The sequence below is a fragment of the Mesocricetus auratus genome, unplaced genomic scaffold (assembly GCF_017639785.1).
Source record: "Mesocricetus auratus isolate SY011 unplaced genomic scaffold, BCM_Maur_2.0 Super-Scaffold_4256, whole genome shotgun sequence".
Taxonomy (NCBI): Eukaryota; Metazoa; Chordata; class Mammalia; order Rodentia; family Cricetidae; genus Mesocricetus; species Mesocricetus auratus.
Window position 1 is genome coordinate 132,960,804 of NW_024429182.1, and position 20,796 is coordinate 132,981,599.

Genomic DNA, 20,796 nt, shown 5'->3' on the forward strand with positions numbered 1-20,796 from the left:
TAAAGTTTTCTTAAAGCAACCGACCCGTCTCTGTGTCATCTATCCCGATCACCTCGCTACATTCTCGGATGCAGGCCGCACAGCAGGTCCGACAAGTGTGGATTTCAATCAAGTTAAAAGTAGAGGCCGGGCGGTGGTGGCGCATGCCTTTAATCCCAGCACTCGGGAGGCAGAGGCAGGCAGATCTCTGTGAGTTCGAGGCCGGGCTGGACCGATAGCCTCCGAAACAATACAGAGAAACCCTGTCTCGTAAAAACCAAAAAAAAAAAAAAAAAAAAAAGTAGATATACCATATAATTTAGCTGTACTAGTCTTAGTTATAGACCAAAAAGACTCCATATCCTATTCTAGAGATATCTGTTCATCCACGTTCATCACTACTCTACTCACAATAGCCAGGATATGGAGAGGTCTATCATCTGATGAAGGGATAACAAAATGCTGCATATTTACACAATGGAATATTATTCAGCTATTAATAAGAAAGATGAAATTTGCAGGTAAACGGGTAGAGCTGGAAACAATCATTCTTAGTGAGGTGACCTACCAGAAAGCAAATGCTGCAGGTTTGCTCATCTGTGGATGGTAGCTTTGAATTCTCGTATATGTGTATTTCATTTGGAAAACTCATAGAGGTCAGGAAATTAATTAATGGTCATGGGGAGTGATGTTCAAGAGAGGGGAGATAGAGTTAAGTGGTATAAAGGATATAAGTGGAATGATGGAACATAAAGTACTAAACTGGGGAATTGTGGAAAGGATAGAGTAGAGGAAGAGATAACACTGAAGAATTTTTGAAAGACATACCAAAATCTATTATTGTAGAATATTCCTAACATATATATGTATAACATATAGCATATATTATGTATATTAGAAAGCTTCTAACAATATACACACACACACACACATACACAGACAGAGAGAGAGAGTTAAAATGTAGTTACCTTATAATAAATAACAATGTCCCTATTGGGCACTGGAGACTAACAAATTAAAGGCCCAATGCCAGGACTAGGTCTCTTCTTTTGGTGTTGATGGACACTGAGGTACCACAGACCCTCAAATGTTGTAGGCTATCTCCATTGGTCTTAGATGCTCTTTAGAACTTGACAGTAAAACCCTATTGTTGATGATACCACCACATAGTTGTGTCACAGAACATGAGAAAATCAAGGGGTATGGACCTGGAAGCTTCATCCATACTGGCTTCTTAGTACTGGAATGTACTATGCATACCACTGGAGAAGAAAAGTAACCATCAGTCACACCTAGTTGTGAACCCTGTGACCTACAACAATGACTGGCCTGGCAAGACAGTCCCACTGGTGCAGCACAGATATCATGGGAATACTCAGCCATTTTCTGATTAAATTTAATTCCTATTCCTCAAGAAGAAACCCATATCTGGCACCATTATTGGGCTAAGAACCTAAGGCTAGAAGGTCATAGGCCTACGAGATAACCTACTACTAATATGTCTGTAACTGGACATAGTATTAGATCAATGCCTAATGAATTATTATTTTATCCATAAATCAATACACTTGTCAACCATCATTGGTGAAAGCTTCTACTTGTAGTAGATACTGACTAATATAGGCCCATAACTGGCCAAGCTGTAAATAAGACCTCAAGGCTCAGGAAACATTGTGGAAGAGAACACAGAAAGGGTATAAAATCCAGAGGTGGTGGATGACTACAAGGAAGTATCTGGACACAGCAGGGCAGCTGCCCATATGAACTCACAGCAGTTGTGGCAGCATTTACAAAACCCATGCCAGCCCAAATCACAGTATGGAGAGGGAAGTTGAGCATCTGATCCTATCCCTTGTCATGGAGAGTGTGGTAGTTTGAATGAAGATGACCCCCATAGGCTCATAGGAGTGGCACTGTTTGAAGGGATTAGGACATATGGCCTTGTTGGAGGAAGTATGTCACTGATGTTGAGCTTTAGGGTGAGCCATGGTAGGCCCAGTGGATCTCTCTCTTTTCACTGCCTGCAGATCCATATGTAGAATTCTAAGCTACTTTTCCAGCACCATGTTTGCCTGTACACCACCATGCTTCCCACCATGAAGAAAATGAACTAAACCTCTGATCTGTAAGCCAACCCCAATTAAATGCTTTCCTTTATAAGAGTTACCATGGTCATGGTGTCTCTTCACAGCAGCAGAAACCCTAATTAAGACAGTAACTGGTAACTGTCTGCTGGAAAAGGCCCCTAGAAAGTTGACCATGCTCCAGTGGAAGACCACACATCCAAGAATATTTTGGACAGCATGAATTAATCTTAAATGTTTTTTTTAAAAAGATAAACAAATTTGAGAAAGTGAAGATAGATCTGGAAAGATCTGGGGGTATAGGAATATGATCAAAACATTTTAGGAGACTAAAAACTCAAAGAACTAAAACAAAAAGTGGAACTCAGAGGCAAGGATGTGGCAGTCAGAGGACATCAGGGAACCTTATTTCGGAGATTCACGGTACAGTTTAATGGGTAATGTTAATGATGACATATTTTATTTTGTAAAAAATACTAAGAGAGTGGATGGTTAAGTGTTATCACCACAAAATGAACCTTGTGTTAGTGAATGTACAGATTTAGATTTAGACATGCCATGGTGTGTGTGTGTATGTATGTGTGTCTGTATATTCATATTACAAACATCATGCTATACATTATACATACATACAACTTTATCTATTAATCTGTAAATAAAAAAGAATCCAAAGTCAAACAAATGAGTCTGGGCAGATGGAGGAGATGGCTACACTACAATGTTCCACAGAACCAGGATTGGCTTTGTTCTTTGTCCTCAATAGTCTCCATGTGAACACAGTGTAGCGCCAACCTAGAAGTGGGCATTGTTGCAGTGAAGCTCTCTGCTTCTGGATTGACACAAAAAAAGATCTTTATAGTATTAAAATGTGAAAACTTCTCATTTTTTTCTCCTGAAAATTTCTTTTTCTGTGCCCTGAATTCCAAGCCATTCTATATATCAAGGGAAGGGGCAGCCATGGAATTAAAACCAGTTCTGTTTGGGGAGACTTCTTCCCTATGATGAAACCCATTTTGAAAGGCAACTGGAGGAAAGGGTTTATTTAGCTTACACTTCCACATAACAGTCCATCATCAAGGGAAGTCAGGACAAAAACCCAAGCAGAGACTATGGAGGAATGCTGCTTACTGGCTTGCTCCTTATGATTTGCTTAGCTTCCTTCCTTCCTTCCTTCCTTCCTTCCTTCCTTCCTTCCTTCCTTCCTTCCTTCCTTCCTTCCTTCCATCCTTCTTCCTTCCCTCTCTCCATCCCCTTCCTTCTTTAAATAATAATTTATTTTACACCCTAGTCGAAGTTGCTCCTTCTTCCTCTCCACCAGTCCCTCTCCCCATCCCCCTTCTGATTCCCCCATCCACTCCTCCTCCCTTTCTGTTTAGGAAAGGGAGATCTCTCACGAGTATCAACAAAACAAGGCATGTCAAGTTGCAGTAAGACTAGGCACCTCCCCATGTATTAAGGCTGTGCAAGGTGACCCAGTATGGAGGAGTAGGATCCCCAAAGCCAGTAAAAGAGTCAGAGACAGTCCCTGTTCTCACTGTTAGGAGTCCCACAAGAGATACAAGCTACATAATTGTCACATATATGCAGAGGGCCTACATCAGTCCCATACAGGCACCCTGGATGTCAGTTTAGTCTCTGTGAACCCCTATGAGCCCAGGTTAGTTGCTTCTGTGTGTTTTCTTGTGGTGTCCTTGACCCCTCTGTTTCCTACAATCCTTTCTCCCAGTCTTCTGCATGATTCCCTGAACACCTAGTGTTAGGCTGTGGGTCTGTATCTACTTCCATCAGTTTCTGCCTGCTTTCTTATGTGCACCAGGACCATCTGCCCAGAGCTAGCAAAGCCTCCAGTGGTCTGGGTCCTTCCATGCCAATAATTAATCAAGAAAATTTCTCATAACCTTGCCTACAGATCAACTGGAGGGTGACATTTCTTTAATTAAGGCTCCCTCTTCTCTGATGACTGCAGCCTGTGTGGAATTGACAGAAGGATGAAAGAATTGCTAAATACACAAGGATATCATTAGCAACAACCTAGTTCAAACAATGCACAGAAAATGAGCTGGAGAAAGGCAATTAACAGCCGGAGGAGCCCACAGGCAGCAACAAAGGTTGCAACAGGCCATCATCTGAGTCCTGAAGCAGAGGAGGGAGATACCTGATGCAGACAAACATTTAGAGTAACTGCTGGAAGGCTGCAGCACCAGGAATGGGCAGGTGGTATAATCCAGGAGGTGAACAGTGATGGGGAGAAACTGCTATGGTGTCAACAGATGCGGACAGTCCATAGGGGACACCTAGCATCGATTCTGGACAAAATCTTCCATACATTTGGCATGTCTTCTGCTGGACCATGAGCACACACAGAATCCTAGTCTATTTTCTGAGTAAAGGTGAATGTTTGACCACATTCCCTGAAATTAGGGGTGCCTTACATATTTCCATTCAACCTTTTATGGAAATTATAGTTAGCTTACTGGGAGAGAATAAAACTCCCTATTCAGAGGTAACATGATCACCTTTGTTAAAATCTTAAGGACATACACACATGCACATGCACACACACATACATATACCTATACCTCCTAGAAAAAAATATTTGCTCTTCTCCCTGTTTCCCAGGAATCCAGTGCCCCAGTCTCTTCCCCAGTTCACCTGCAGCAGCCGTCCCTGCTTCCCTGCTCTCATCCCCATCCTGTCCTCCTCTCTACTCAGTGCTTTGTCCTAGTCCCCAAACCCAGCAGGCACCCCCTGCTAACCGAATGGCTGCTCCCCCTAGAGCAGCAAGTCAGCTGAAGGTGGATTCACACCTCTCTGTTCCATCACATCTCAAACCCCAAGTCTCACCCCCAGCTCTGTAGCGGTAAACCTGCTGTGTTCTCCCCTTCTCCAGGAACTCCATCCCCAACAGATCACAAACCCATTCTTCCCTGACCTTCCTTACCCCAACTCACCCCATCCCCCCAGCCTCCAACATCAGCACATATTCAGTGAGAACACACCAGCTGAGCAGCACAGGGAAACAGGTAAACTAACTGAAGACCTTCACCACTCCTTGCTCCCCTCCAATTCCAATCTTCTAGTCTCACCCCTAGGGTTGCTGCAACAGAACACCAGCTGCAGCCTCCCCCACCCCACCCCTCCTGCAGATCCCACAGACCTTTCCTTCCTAACCTCCCTCTCCCAACTCATCGCTTTTCCCTAGTCTTCAACTCCAGCAGGCACCTCTGGCTAACCCACAGGTTATGCCTGCCAGAATACCAGGTAGGCTACCTGCAGATCTCTCCCTGTCCCCAGATCGAAATCCCCAGTCTCATCCTCAGCTCTGCTGCAAAACACCTGTGGCAGCCTTCTCCCCTCCCCCACTCACATCTTCTGGAGATTCCACAGTTCTTTCTCTTCTAACTCTCCCCCATCCGGTACTTTGTTCCAGCCCCCAACCCCAGGAGGCACCCCCTGCTAAATCAAGGGCATACAATGATCAGGCCAGGAAAACAAGCAACACAGCCATCATATTCTCCAAATCCCAGAAAAGAAACAGAAACCAAGGAACAAAATACTCACCCAACAAAGACAAATGCAGAAATCAGCACCTAGACCTATAATCAACCAAAACCCAAGTGCCTAGATGCCATCATAAAAACACAATCAGTAACATCCAGGGCATCCACTAGAGCCCAGATATCCTATGACAGTAGGCCCTAAGCTTCCCAACATAGCAGAAACACAAGAAAAAGACCTTAAAACCAACTATATGAAGATGGTAGAGGTCCTTAATGAGGAAAGGAGACAATCCTGTAAACTGAGGAAGACAAACAAGCAACGGGAAGAAACAAAGAAATCCCTTAAAGAAATCCAAGACAACATACACAAACAGTTGAAGGACATGAATAAAACTATTCAAGACCTGGCCGGGCCGTGGTGGCGCATGCCTTTAATCCCAGCACTCGGGAGGCAGAGGCAGGCGGATCTCTGTGAGTTCGAGGCTGGGCTGGACCGATAGCCTCCGAAACAATACAGAGAAACCCTGTCTCGTAAAAATAAACAAAAACAAAAACAAAACAACAACAACAACAAAACAAACTATTCAAGACCTGAAAATTGAAATAGAAGCAATAAAGGAAAAAAAAACGTAAACTCAGGGAATTCTGTAAATGAAAAATTTAGGAATTAAACAGAAACCAGTGAGGCACGCCTCACCTACAGAATACAAGAGATGAAAGAATCTCAGGTGTTGAAGATACAACAGACGTAATGGATACACTGATCAAAGAAAATTTCAATCTTAAAAACTCCTGACATAAAACATCCAGGACATCTGGGACACAATGAAAAGATGAAACCTAAGAATAAGAGGAATAGAGAAAGGAGAAGAACACCAGCTCAAAGGCCCAGGAAATACTTTCAACAAAGTCATAGAAGAAAAATGTTCTAATCTAAAGAAAGAGATGCCTATAAAGCTACAAGAAACATACAGAATACCAAATAGATTAGACCAGAAAAGAAATTTCCTAACCAAAAAACTAACCATACATAACAGAGAAATAATATTAACAGCTGAAAGGGGGAAAAAAGCAAGTAACAAAGACCTATTGGAATAACACCTGACTTCTGAGTGGAGATTCTAGAGCCAGAAGGGCCTGGACTGATGGATGTCCTGCAGACTCTAAGAGACCACGATGCCAACCTAGACTACTATACCCAGCAAAACTGTTAATCACCATAGATGGAGAAAACAAGACATTCTATGATAAATCCAAATTTAAACAATATCTATCTACGATTCCAGCCCTGCAGAAGATTCTAGAAGGAAAACTCCAAGGTTAACAATGCCCATAAAAACACAAGGGACAATTATTCTCATATCAGCAAAAACAAAAGAAGGGAAGCACATGTGTGAGAACACGTGCATACTCATACACATACTCACGCACATACTACCACCACTGAAAGGTTCAGGCATTACGCTGGCCTGCCCTGTTACCTGGCAGGATGCACTCAGGCAGCACTCTGGCCAGCCCAGAGTTCGGTGAGAACCACGCAGGTGCAAAGGACCCCTTTAAAGGACTGACCCCTGCCTGCTTACGTTCTCTTTTACTCTTGTCTTCCTCTCCATCTCATCTTCTCTCTTACTCTCATCTCTCTTTCTTTTACTCTTGTCTTACTCTCCTCTCCCTCCCCCCCCTCTCTCGTATCTTATCTCTCTCTCTCTGCACGGGTTGGTTACCTCTCACCCCCCTTTCCTTCCCTGTCCACCAATAAAACTCCTGTTACTGGGAAAACCTAGACATTTTAACAACATTGGTTCCCTGACCCAGACAGGCTCTCCCTGTGGCTCTGGCTGCCTGCCCACCCAGCAGGTGACCACGCAGGTAATCTGCAACATGGGACCAACGGCCCACTTTCCATCAACCAGAATGCTAAATTTTGCATCCAACAGCAACTACGATTTGGTAAGGACCCCCTCTAGGTCAACCCCTAAGGGCTGACCGTTGAGCATGGGGGGTGGGACCAGATTGAAGGAGTTACCTTATGTTCAAGCTTTTCTCTACTTCTCTGCTAAACATTCTTCAACATTCTTTCTTCCTCTAAATATCATTCTTCTAACTTTAACCCCGCCCCCCTCCTGTCTCAGAGGCTTCCTGCTACTTCCCATTGTGACTAAACCTGTCTCAGGGCGGGAGCCACCTTCCACCTGGGAGTGTCCTATTTTGTCTCTCCTGTTCATTCAGCTTGGAATGGCAAATTCCTCTTTTCTATCCAGCTTTGCTTCTACAGTATTCCTTCTCCAAACAGATGCCAGCAGCTTACAATGGCCTGGCTTGGGCTAGTGTCTGCTTGGGACACTATGGAATCTGCCTATAGAGGCCACCATCTTGGCAATCTTTTTTTTTTTTTTTTGTTTCATTTTTTTCTTTTTTATTATTTATTTTTAAATTTAAATTAGAAACAAGGTTGCTTCACAAGTCAGTTCCAGGTCCCTCTCCGTTTCCCTCCCCTCCTTCTGTGCCCTCCCCCCAGCCCCCCCAATATCCTCTCATTTCCCCAGGTGAGGCCCTCCATGGGGGTGTCCATACTCTGTCATTTCATCCAGGGCAGGGCCTAGACCCTCCCCCAGGAGTTCAGGGTGAGAGTGTATCTCACATTGTCATCTTGGCGATCTTAACCATGCAATCTTAACCATGGAAATGTGTTTACTGAGGCCGCCATGTTTACCAAGTGACCTAGCTGTAGACATGCCCACTCAGTCCAGCCAGCTAACATACAATTCATTTACTTTTTGTCTCTTTTGTGCTTTTATTTTTACCTCTAATTTCTTCTTTCATTGACTCAGTTTTACATGGCTTGTATATGGAATACTGTGCCTTTCCAGGGTCCCCTGTTCTATACAACGAATCTCCCTTCTCATCACTGACTGTCTCTTTAAATCTGTTTGCTATAAGTGTGGATCAAACACTTAACCAATCCTGTTTAATGTATCTATATGTATGTGTAAAAAATAAGATAACTTTAATTCAACTAAATATCAAATACTTCTAAATTGTTATATCTCTTAAGTGATGATAACATTTAAAGTTAACAGGGTCTATTTCAAATTAATAAAGTATTTACAACACCCAGTCCTTCCTGTAAGCTGTTTACAAAGGTAAAGCTATTACAAAAGAGATTTTTCTGTAGTCACCAATGTACTTAAGTCACTAAAGATAAATTTTGTCTACTAAGATATACTAAACAGACGAACAGTCCTCAAATGCTCAGAGATCTAGAGAACATGGCATTTAAATGTTTTATTTAAAAGCTTTTTATAACAGAGAGACAGGCCAGCTGCTGGCACCACCCCATTTCCTCCAAGAAGACTGGTGGACACTGAAGAAACTCTGCCCACAAAGTGGCAACGCTGGTCACTGAACAATCCTGCCCTTCACCTCAACTGCTTCAAAGGACTCTTCAGGCCATGAACAAGAGGACACTGGAATCAACTTTCTCCACATTGCTCGGGTCAACGGTAAGAAAGCCTTCCTAAAAAGTCCCCAATCCACAGGTCTCACTATCAGCAAAACGCAGGTGTTCTTGGAGCCTCTGATTTCAACAACTGTGGAGGCCCTTGGGGGTGGTTGTCCATACAGTCAGATAGTAAGTCTCTCATTCTCCAGTCTCAGGTAAAATCTTATCCTTCTCAAGAACTCTGATGCTTTTGACGGCTGGTAGCCTTGCCAACTTAAAATAACAGACAAGGCAAAGCTCTATCATAAAACAGATTTCAGGAACAGGTATTCTAAGGTTTATCTATATAAGATGGTAATGTAATTAAGTAAGTTGAGACATTAAAAAAGTAAAGTATGTTCCAGGTTTCTCTTTCATAGTCTTAACATTAATCAATAAAGTTCTGATAAGCTATTAATCTAACTCCAACAGAGTGCTAAACAACTATACCACTTTATGATCATAACTACAAGCTCAAAATTAAGGTGCTTTTCATTGTGCTAAAAATATCTGTCAGTTTAAAAAATGTTAATGCTTTCAGCCAAGTCTTTTCTAACACAAATATGCTGCTGATATGTCTAATACTTATGTTTTCACAAACTCAAAGGATTCTTGTAAGTTCTAGAAAGCCAAATTGGATACATCCAAACAGGTCAGATTCACCGCTCCCTGGTCCTGTCACTCCCTTCCCTCATCTTGGGACCCCTTGGGAATCCCTCCCTCATCTTAGAATCTTCCCCTCAAATACCAGAACCCAAGAAAAAAATTTTTTTAACCTAACTTTGTCCTCTACTAACATCTTGCCAGATTTACAGAGGCGCCAGAGAGTTCAATACAGCCTAGACTGCAATGGAGCAACCAGGATGTGGCAACACACCAGATTTCTGAAGTTCCCCCAGAGATGGTCAACACCCCCCAGGTCAGCAGGAAGCAGTCTTAAGAACTTTTGCCAACAGACAGGTTATCTGGACAAAAACTAAGCAGAGAAATATTGGAGTTAACATATTATAAGCCAAATTGACCTAATAGATAACGACAGAACATTTCACCCAAATACAAAAGAAAAGAGTATACCAGCTACTCAGCACTTTATAGAACTTACTCCAAAACTGACCATGTACTCGGACACAAAGCAAATCTCGATAGATACAAGAAAATTGAAATAACTCCCTGCACCCTGTCACAGAACCACAGATTAACAACAACAGAAGCAACAGAAAGCTTACAAACTCATAGAAACAGAACAATTCTCTACTGAATAAAAAAATGGGTCAAGGCAGAAATAAGGAAAGAAATGAAAGACTTTTAGAAGTCAATGAAAATGAATACACAGCACACTCAAACTTCTGGGACAGAATGAAAATGGTGCCAGGAGGAAAGCTCATAACACAGAGTGCCTACATAAAAGCAAAACAAAACAACAACAACAAAAAACCCCAACAAAAACAAACCAAACAACAAAAATTGCAGAGATCTCACATTAGCAACTTAACACCACAGCTAAGGGGAGTAGATGGCAAGAAATAACAATTTAGGGCTGAAATCAATAACAGAAACAAAGAGAACATTACACAGAATCAATGAAATGAAGAGTTGGTTCTTTGAGAAAGTTAACAAGATAGACAAACCCTTATCCAAACTAACCAAAAGGCAGAGAGAAAGAACATGCAAATTAATAAAATCAGAAATGAAAAGGGGGACATAACAGCAGACACTGAAGAAATGCAGGGAGTCTTAAGACATACAGGGAGTCCCAAAACTCCTGAACAATGAAACAACTGCTGGAGGTCCCGCATTCCCTATTTCAGGTTGTTCTACAAAGCTATAGTAATAAAAACCACACCGTATTGGCATAAAGACAGATTCAACAATCAATGGAATTGGATTGAACATCTAAATGTAAATCTGCATATCTCTGGACACCTGATTTTTGATAAAGAAGACAGAAATATACACTGGAAAAAAAAGACAGCATACTCAACAAATGGTGTTGATTAAACTAGATATCTGCATGTAGAAGAATGCAAATAGATCCATACTTATCATCCTGAATAAAACTCAAATACATGTGACTCAAAGACCTCAACATAAAACCATCCAGTTTTATGTTGTATCTACACTGAACCTGGTAGAGGAGAAGGTAGGGAATAGCCCTGAACACACTGGCGAAGGTGAAGACTTCCGAATCAAACACCAATAGTGTAGACACTAAGATCATCCATTGATAAATGGGACCCCATGAAATTTAAAAGCTTCTGTAAGGCAAAAGACACCATCATTGGGACAAGGCAGCAGCCCATAGAATGGTAAAATATTTTTTATCAACTCCAATCCAGTAGAGGACTAATTTCCAAAATATATAAAGAACTTAAGAAACTAGATATCAAACAGAATTCTCAATAGAGGAATCTCAAATGGTTGAGAAACACCTAAAGAAATGTTGAACATCCTTAACAATCAGGAAAATGCAAACAAAACTACTTAGAGATTCTATCTTACAACTGTCAGAATGGCTATGCTCAATAACACAAGTAACAGCTCATGCTAGTGAGGATGTGGAATAAGGGGGAACACTTCTCCATTACTGGTGGGAGTGCAAACTTGTAAAGCTACTATCGAAATCAGTATGGTGTTTCCTCAGAAGACTGGGAAATAATCTGCCTTAAGATCTACTTTACCACTCTTGGGCATATACCCAAAGGATGCTTCATCCTACCAGAAGGATGCTTGTTCAACTATGGAAACCAATTAGATATCCCTCAACAGAAGAATGGCTAAAGAAAATGTGGTATATTAATACAATGGAGTATTATTCAGCTGCAAAAAGATAACATCTTGAAATTTGCAGACAAATGGATGTAACTAGAAGAATATCAGACTCAGAAAGACAAATATGGTATGTATTTGCTTATTTGTAGATATTAGTCATTAAGTAAATTATAATCAAGCTACCATCCATACACCCAGAGATGTTAGGTATAGAGTAAGGGTCTAGGTGGGACACAAACTCCCTAGGAAGGAGAAATAGAACAGATTTTATGGGTGGACAGAGGGTGAGTGGGGATGGGAACAGGAGGATCAGATGGGGAGAGGAAAGGACAATGGGACTGAGGGAGAGAATGTGGGGGTGGGGGTGGTGGGACAGTTGGAACTGGGAGGCATTTAAGGGATGATATGGAAAACTAATGCAGTGAAAACTTCCTAAAATATATGAAGGTGATCCTAATGAGGTCTCCTAGTAATGGGAGATACAGAGTCTCAATTTGCCATCTCAAATGAGGCTTCTAATGAAGGACTGGATTTCATTCAATTGAATTGTTGGCGCAGGGAGCCCATGGAAATCTCCAAATAACCCAAGCTGTTGCAAAAACAATGGGTTCCTCTCTGCAAACAACAGAGGGGGCCTGTTGCAGAGGACAACACCCCTACAACTCATTGAACATGGAAAAGTCCAGTTGGTACCTACATAGCTTCACCCCTATTTTCTAGTGTCTTTGGTGAGGGAAGGTACTCTTCAGGTTACCAAAAGAGAAGCATCACATGAACCCAGCCACAAAATCTTTGATGTGTATATGTCCTGCTTGTAAGATATGCTAGGGTAATGGTGGTACAGAACTTGTGGAAGTCACCAATCAATGTCTGATTTGACTTAAGGCCAGTCCATGAGACAGAACCCATATCCAACACTGTTTGAGTGATCAAGAACCAGAGACTAGATAGCCCAGAGACCTAGAAAAAAACCAGACACTATTGTTCTAAAAAAGTATCAAATAATTGACTCCTAGTGATATTCTGCTATACCCATTCATCATTGCCTTACCCAGTCATCATCAGAGACTTCCTGTAGCAGCAGATGGAACAGATGCAGAGACCCATAGACAGACATTACTTGGAAAGACGGTCTAAATGGGATGTCTCTACCAAATTCCTCCCTCAAGAGCTCATGGCTGCTGAACAGGAGGCAGAAAGAACCAGAGGGAATGGAGGACACCAGGAGAACAAGACCCTTTTATTCAACTAAGCAAGGTGCATATGAACTCATAGAAACTGAAATAGCAAGGACAGGGCCTACAAGAGGAGGCATTTCTCTGTGTATATATTACAGCTTTTAGCTTAGTATTTTTTCACCATTCTGAGATTTATTCGTTAATTAATTTACTAACTCAAAACATGGTAGATGTGTGTAACTGGGTATCAATAACGAAAAATGCATGTGATCTGTATGCTCACAAAACCTAAAGTCTCGGCGATGAAGCAATACTGAAACATAAGTGGAGAGCTGAGCATGTGGTTATAGCACCAGAAGGAAAAAGACAATGCTTATGATCGTGTAGAACAGCTTAGAACTTTTATAGAACTCCTGAGTATGAGAATGAGTGGGTCTCTGATTCTTGTGCCTGCTCTCAGGACTCTTTTTCTCCAGTTGGCTAGCCTTGTCCAAATGTGGTATAACGGTTTTTGCTTTATCTTATTATTATTTTATTTTGTCATATTTGGTTGTTATCTCTCTCTTTTTTTTTCGAGACAGGGTTTCTCTGTATTGTTTTGGAGGCTGTCCTGGAACTCACTCTGTAGACCAGGCTGGTCTCGAACTCACAGAGATCCACTTGCCTCTGCCTCCCAAGTGCTGGGATTAAAGGCGTGCGCCACCAATGCCCGGCTGGTTGTTATCTCTTAGAAACCTCTTCTTTTCTAACGAGAGCCAGAAAGGAAGTGGATCCAGAGGGGACAGGAGGCGGGGAGGAATAGAGGGAGGGGAAACTATAATCAGGATATTGTATCAGAAAAAAATGTATTTTCAATAAAAGAAAAAATTTAAAAATTAAGTATTTAAGTTAACTTTAGGGCCATTTCATGCTAAAACCTCAATACATAAGTAATTATATTTTAGCATTCTAGCAATGAACAATAGAGGCAGATAAAATTGAATTACCATTTCAAGAAACAAGACTCTCATTTTCAAATGTAAAAAAGCAGGTATGAACTGTCTCTGATGCCTACACAATTTGATGAAAGAACTCAAGACCAATAAAAATAGAAAATAGGGCTGAACCTCATCAGTTAAGATTTAATGTAGCAAGGGAGTCCTTAAACACAACAGAATTCCAGTCAAAATCCCTGGCCACTTCCAAGTAAGAGGCAAGGTCATCCCAAAATTTTGATGAGAGGCAAAGGAGATGGAGCCGTGAAATCATTTTGAAAGGGAAGAGTGAATTCTGGAGGATCACGCCTTCGGATTGTGAGAATCACTGCACGGCAGGAGCCAACATGGTATACTTGCCAGCTACGGAAACAGATGCCACGGGCAACAGCAGATATAGATTCCTACACATGCACTTGGGTGCTTTTCAAAGAGGTAATTCTCATTCAGTGGAGGACAGGGGACATTTTCATCAAATGGTGTTAAAACTACTCACATTCATATAAGTAAAAATGGACCTGAGCCAAAACCCCACACATCACACAAAAGTAAAACTTATAATGGGTCGCAGATCTAAGTGGAAAACACAAAAATGTAAAAGGTTTTTTAAAATTAACTTCTATTTAAATAAAAAACAATCATATTTCAAAAATGTAAAACTTTTATGAGTACATTCTAGAAGAGCTTCGGCTCTGGAGCTGCATCAAGGCTCTTACTCCCGCAGGTGTGAGGTACAAACTATAAAACCAGCCAGCTGAATTGTATCAAACTTATCTTCCAGCAGCAAAGCCTCCATGAGGAGAAGATGGAGCCTAGCAGTGTATCTGGTAGAGGATTTGAACTCATTATATGCAGACATTTTGATGCTCCCATGCAGGAAAAAGATTTAAGTTATAAATATGTAAAAAGTATGAACAGAAGTTTCACAAGATGGATTTTTCAGACAAAACAAACACACACATACACACACACACACACCCTGGCATGAAACTAGTTTAGCACCATAAGCTGTTGGGTAAATGAAAACCAAACCATTGAGAAATACCACCACACTCCTATTAGCATGATTAAAATCTACAGAAGCAAAGAAAACTGGCGAGGACATGGCCTAGACAGTGTCTCATGTGCTGCTAGTAGGGACTCAGGCTGGCCGACCACTGTGGGAAACAGGATGCCAGGCCAGGGTCTTGGATAGGCAAAAACACACCATAGGCAGCAAGTGAGCCCGACTTAGGTACAGTTAACAGTGCCTTCACAGAAAGTCTGTTGTAGATATCTGCAGACATTTCAGGGTAACTGCTGCAAACTAGTAACAACTGAAGTGCCCCTCAGCAGATGACTAGATCCACAAACTATGGTCAATATCTTACTACTCAGCAATGAAAAAGAAACTACTGAGATGAACTCTCAGGAATTGTACTGAGTTGCAGGGAACAGAGGAAGCCCTGAGTGAGTGAAGCCCTGAGTGAATGTGTGTTGACATGACCTAGACATGTCAAGGACCATGGAGCCTCAGACCCCCACTTTTTTTTTTTTTTGAGATAGAGTTTCTCTGTGTTGCTTTAGAGCCTGTTCTGGAACTTGCCTCAGTGCTGGGATTAAAGGCACCACCACCTGGTCTCAGACCCATCTTTTAATGACAAAGCCTTCTCCCCTGGGGTGTGGCTTGGAGGGAAATGGCAAAGCCTTCCCTTTTGGTCCCTGTGTGGATAGTATATGCAGAAAATGCTCTCCGTAGTTTTCTCCATCCTATCCCATCCCAACCTTACGGCTTGCAGGCTTGAAGACTGCTCCCCTATGGAGACTGCTCCTACTGAGATTAGCTGAACTTGTCTCCTTGATTCAGCTGTGAACCATAAACCCCACCTCCTTGTTTACCTGTATGCAACAGCCCAGCCTCTGTTCCACCATATATAGTAAACAGGTTGTGGTTCTGAGGTGCTGTGATTTCTCCAGCAGAGAGTCCAGACCAACCCACAACAACTTTCTGTGTATCTGTCTGTCTTTTCTTTATTCCCTAGATGCTCAGTCAGGTCAGTTTAGGAGCAGTGATGGACTAGGCGCCAGGGAAATGCTGGTTCCGAAAGATCAAACAATAGGACTCCATGATCACAACTCTTCTCTGTGGAGAGACAAAGCCAGCGGTGCAAAGGTTTCATCTGTGGTTGCCTGAGGATCTGGCTGGGACCCAGCCCTTGGAGACCCTGGGCCTGACAGCAGGGCTATCACAGGAATCCAACCATATGCTAAAATGCATAGATTGGCACATAAAATCCAGTTTTTGTGTATCGTAACTAAAAAAAGTACGAAGAAAAGCAGAAATAATATTGTTTGGAGTCTGTGCAAGGGAAATAAAGAGAAATGAGACACAACAGCTGGCTACAGCAGCAAGATTCTGGGTCACCTTCAACTGTTCACGATTATCGAGTAAAGGTGAGTGGTGCCAATGTAAAGAGAAATCCTCCTGCTCCCCCTTAAAAAAATCACCTAAGGATAAAGGAAGCAAAAATAATCGACTATTCTCATTTGAGAAGCAGGGGTCCGGAATGGACCAGCATCATAGCAGCCTCTGTCAGAACTTGTTCTTTTCTAGGCTGCTTTACAGAAGTAACCTGAGCAGCAGGGAGCTCAAGGGACTTCACATAGCATGGAGACAGGGTAGCAAGGACCACGCATCACTGAAACCATGAATTGGGCTGAAATAATGAGAGGCCAAGGGAAAACTTCAGATCGTGCATTAAGATTTCCTTGGCACCCCAACAAGAGCTTCCAACATTCAGGAACTACCCCTGTTTATGAAAATGCCTAGTCATTCGGTTTTCTCTAACTGACCCTGAGAGTCACTGTGGCTTATAATACTTAATAGCTCCCAACTCCACAGTGGTTTATGTACAGGAGGCAGATCAGTCTTGAAAAACAATCCCCTCTGTCCCATGCCTGAATGTCCTATGCAGCAGTTATCAGCTTTTTAGTTTTCCTTGCTTCAACTGTGTCGTCACTCAAGAGGAAGAACCAAGGTCAATCCCAGTCTGTGATGAGTACGGCTGAATAGAGAGAGCCCTAGGAATACCCCATCTACACCAGGCACATGCTTTGCATGTCTCAAGCACTTTACCTGCAAAGTCCAAGGGGGCATTTCATTTCCTGGTTACCAGGTAGTTTTTTCCCCCATAACTTTGGCCTAAGATATTTGTGTCTCAGCTAAGACAAAGATAGGAGAGAAGGTTTCCATGGAAAGTATATTCTTGAATGTGACTCCACTGGAATATACTGTTCTTAAAAATGATTACTGTTAGTTGGGCTAACTCTCTGGAAGCATTCACCAGCATTGTCATCTTTCTCTCTGTGCATATTAACAGCTGGTGATCCATGTCCTGTCCCAAATAATGGCAAGCAAGACAGAAGAATTCCATCCCCAACATTAACACTTCATTTTACTTCGAAAGTGGCCAAATGCTGTCTGAGTGACACCACAGTGAGGCCATGAAGACCCCCCTCATCTTCTGTTCACACCTGAATGAGTGGTTTGGGGACAATGAGGTCCACATACCTTCTAGCAGGTCTCTGGCCAGACCAGGTTCTGCCCCCGTGGACCGAACAAAGTCTGACAGGACTGCGTCCATATCAAGCGTCATAGGATCATGTAGAAGCACTGCCCAGCACTCAGCCGAGGGCGGGTTTGGAAGCAGGCTAGAGACCATCCATCTGCAGGGACAAGAGGAGGGCGTCTCTCACCATGCAGTGGACCAGAGGCATACGCGTGCCCACACACACACTCACATACACACACTCTCACACTCACTCACACAGACACTCTCACACACTCACACTGACACACGCACATGTGCACACACACTCACATACACACTCTCTCCCACACTCACTCACACTCTCATACACACTCACTCACACTGACACACACGCGCTCACACACATACACACTGACACACATGCATACACACTCACTCACATACACACTGACACACATGCACACTTATACACACATACCAGAGTCCCAGCAGTCAGAAGTCCCTACCACCTCCATTGCACAGTTCTGAATTAGTTTTTGAATAATTCCCTTCTTTACATGTAAGCTGCTACATCATTAAAGCCACACTGAAGCATCAGTCCTAGGCAGCACTGTGAGACGGGGCACTGGGATCTGTGCTGTGTCTTGTAGTATGCTGAAATCTAATCTGTTGGCTGTTAAGAGAGACTCCCAGTTCAGTCCTGGCTAACTGGAGCTCCCTGAGTTTTCACATTCACAGTGACAGCCCCACTGCATTTACAGGATGTCAGATGTCCTGAACGGAACAGTTGCAGGCAGAGGAACAAGATGGGTGCCTGAAACAGCTGGAGGAAGCGGCTTTGGGTGTGTGTGTCACCTGGGGAAAGCAGTTTTGGAGCTACTTTTGTTCTCAGTGAGGGCTGATAAGGAACAGATGCATCCAGCATCATGTAGATGACTGACCAAATGTGGCCCGCTGTCTGTTTTTATACATAAAGTTTTATTGGAAGTCGGTCACTAGCACATGAATGAGTTGATTATCAGAGACCATCAAGTCCACAGAATTAAAAGTATCATCTTATGGGCTTTTATGGGAAGTTCACCGATGCCAGGACAGATGCTGCATAATTTTATACCATCAAGGACATGGTTGATTTTGCACACTGCATGGTATTGTTGAATACCTTTTGCTCCTCTTTCTATGATAATCAGGGGGTGGGCGCTTTCAGTGAGCAGCCTTTGCATCTTTGGAGTGAGGCCTTATCTGGCTGGCTGTGACAAGGTGTTCACTGCTGTGAGATGGGAAGACAAACACTCCTAAAGCCTAGGATGTGGGACCTAGGTGGTGTCAGGCAGGGGGTTATAATCTCAGAGCTAGCTGTTTGTGGTGTCCTATCTGCATCTGGCTCCTACTTTGGAGTAAGATTTGGTTGGTGTGACTAAAAAATGACGAAATGGCTTTGACCTGATGTATGTGGCACCAGTTAGGAGACTCCTTCCTCCGCCTCCAGCACCGCAGCTCCAGCCACAAGCGTCTCCTCTTCTGTCACTGCCACCTGGGGACAAAGGAGAGCACAAGGGCATGTTAGCTCCTCTCCTGTGGTTTGCTCTTCATCAAAGGAAGTTGCTGAAGGCAGGCCCTTAGCTTCCTGGCTGTCATAAGCACTTCCTGGCCAGTGGACCACCAGCTTCCAAAGTGGAGGCAGGCAAGAAAGGATGGTCTCAACTTCCTTTTGGCAAGCACCTGGGGTCATATTCACAGAAGAGAATCATTTGAAGCCTTGCTAGTAACTTATGGGTCAATGCATTTAATCTGAGTTACCATTTTAACCTCATAGTTCGGTGATGTTAGATGATGCAGCTACCCACTTTTCACCTCCACAACATTCTGTCTGCCTAAAAGGAGACTGGCCCCACTCAACACTGATTCCCTAGTCCTGCTTCCCTTAGAGCCTGGCAGCCTCCATTTTACCGTCTGTCTCTACGAATGTGACTAGACACTCCTCTAAGTAAAATCTCACAGCATTTGTCTTTTTGTGATTAGCTTATGTCACTCAGCATGAGTTCATCAAAGTTCATGTAAATTGCAGACTGCCAGAATTTGAAGGTGAGTCCATATTGTTGGTGGAACACTGTGAACTTCAGATGCAAGACTTGGAAGAACTGAGTTGGATCTGATCTGAAAGCCTCTTCCTTGAGGATTAATTTCAATGGCACAGGGAGGTGATATGCAAGGGGGAAAAAGAAAGCAATAGCCCTTCCCAGCTGTGATACCTATGAACCACAACAATGACCAGCACATAATACATCCCTTAAGGTACAATTGTAATGTGAATAATAAAAACCCAGAGACAGATTCTGGGGTTCAAGCTGAAGATCAGAAAAGCAAAGCAGCCAGCCAGTAGCTCTTATCTCTACCAAGGCTGAATTGGAGATCCTGTCTCCATGAAGAGGCAATGCTCTCCAGGATCCCGAGGCAAATGCCTCCAGCAATCCTAAGAGTGCAATGCCTTCCCTGTCTGGAAACTAAATCTCACATGAGACCCTTTGCTTCTTCCTTTTATACCTCCCTAGTGCTGGGATTAAAGGCATTAGCTCTGTTATTCTTTATGGCTGATTCACTCTCTCCTGTAGCCTAGGGTGGTCTTGGACTTACGGAGATCTACCTGCCTCTGTCTCCTGAGTCCTGGGATTAAAGGTGTGTGACACATCATCTGGCCTCTGTGGTTAGCTAGTGTGGCTGCTGGGATTAAGCTGTGTATCACCACTGCCCGGCTCTATAGCTATGACTAGCTTTGCATTTTTATCTCCAGTGACTTTATTAAATCATAAATAATACATCACCACATGCAATGGTGGCAATTATATCTTGGTGGTAATCAACGGATGCATTGTTGCATTTATGACCACACTGTTATAACTACCCTGCTGTAACCATATTGTTACAACTACTTTGTTATGATTATCTTGTTAAGACTACCTTGCAACCATGTCTTTGTTTCAGGAGGTTGTTATGGCCAACTTGTTATGCCTATGTTACGTTTTGTAACCCTACCTATTTGTCTTCCAAATACCCCATTTTGGAACCCCCTACTCCTGAGCTATAAAAATCCTCATCTTACCCATGTACAATGCTGATCTCTTGAACCCTGCCTTTTGGGGGAGACAGCCCTTGTACATGAATACAAAAAGCTTGCTTTGAGCCAGGTGGTGATGGCACACACCTTTAATCCCAGCACCCGGGATGCAGAGGCAGGTAGATGTCTATGAGTTTGAGACCAACCTGGTCTACAGAGTGAGTTCCAGGACAGGCTCCAAAGTTA

At 42.8% G+C, this 20,796-nt stretch overlaps 1 protein-coding gene across 6 annotated transcripts in view; it reads right to left on the reverse strand.

Annotated features, from left to right (window-relative positions):
* Positions 1-20,796, reverse strand: part of Otud7a (OTU deubiquitinase 7A) — a 356,745-nt gene that overhangs the window by 114,445 nt on the left and 221,504 nt on the right. For all 6 annotated transcript variants that reach the window (XM_040730948.1, XM_040730940.1, XM_040730942.1 and 3 more), the window contains 2 exons: positions 18,939-19,029; positions 17,516-17,670 (listed from right to left, as the gene is read on the reverse strand). In XM_040730948.1, the coding sequence (XP_040586882.1) occupies positions 17,516-17,666 (151 nt within the window). In that variant the 5' untranslated portion in view covers positions 17,667-17,670; positions 18,939-19,029. The remainder of the gene's footprint in view (positions 1-17,515; positions 17,671-18,938; positions 19,030-20,796) is intronic.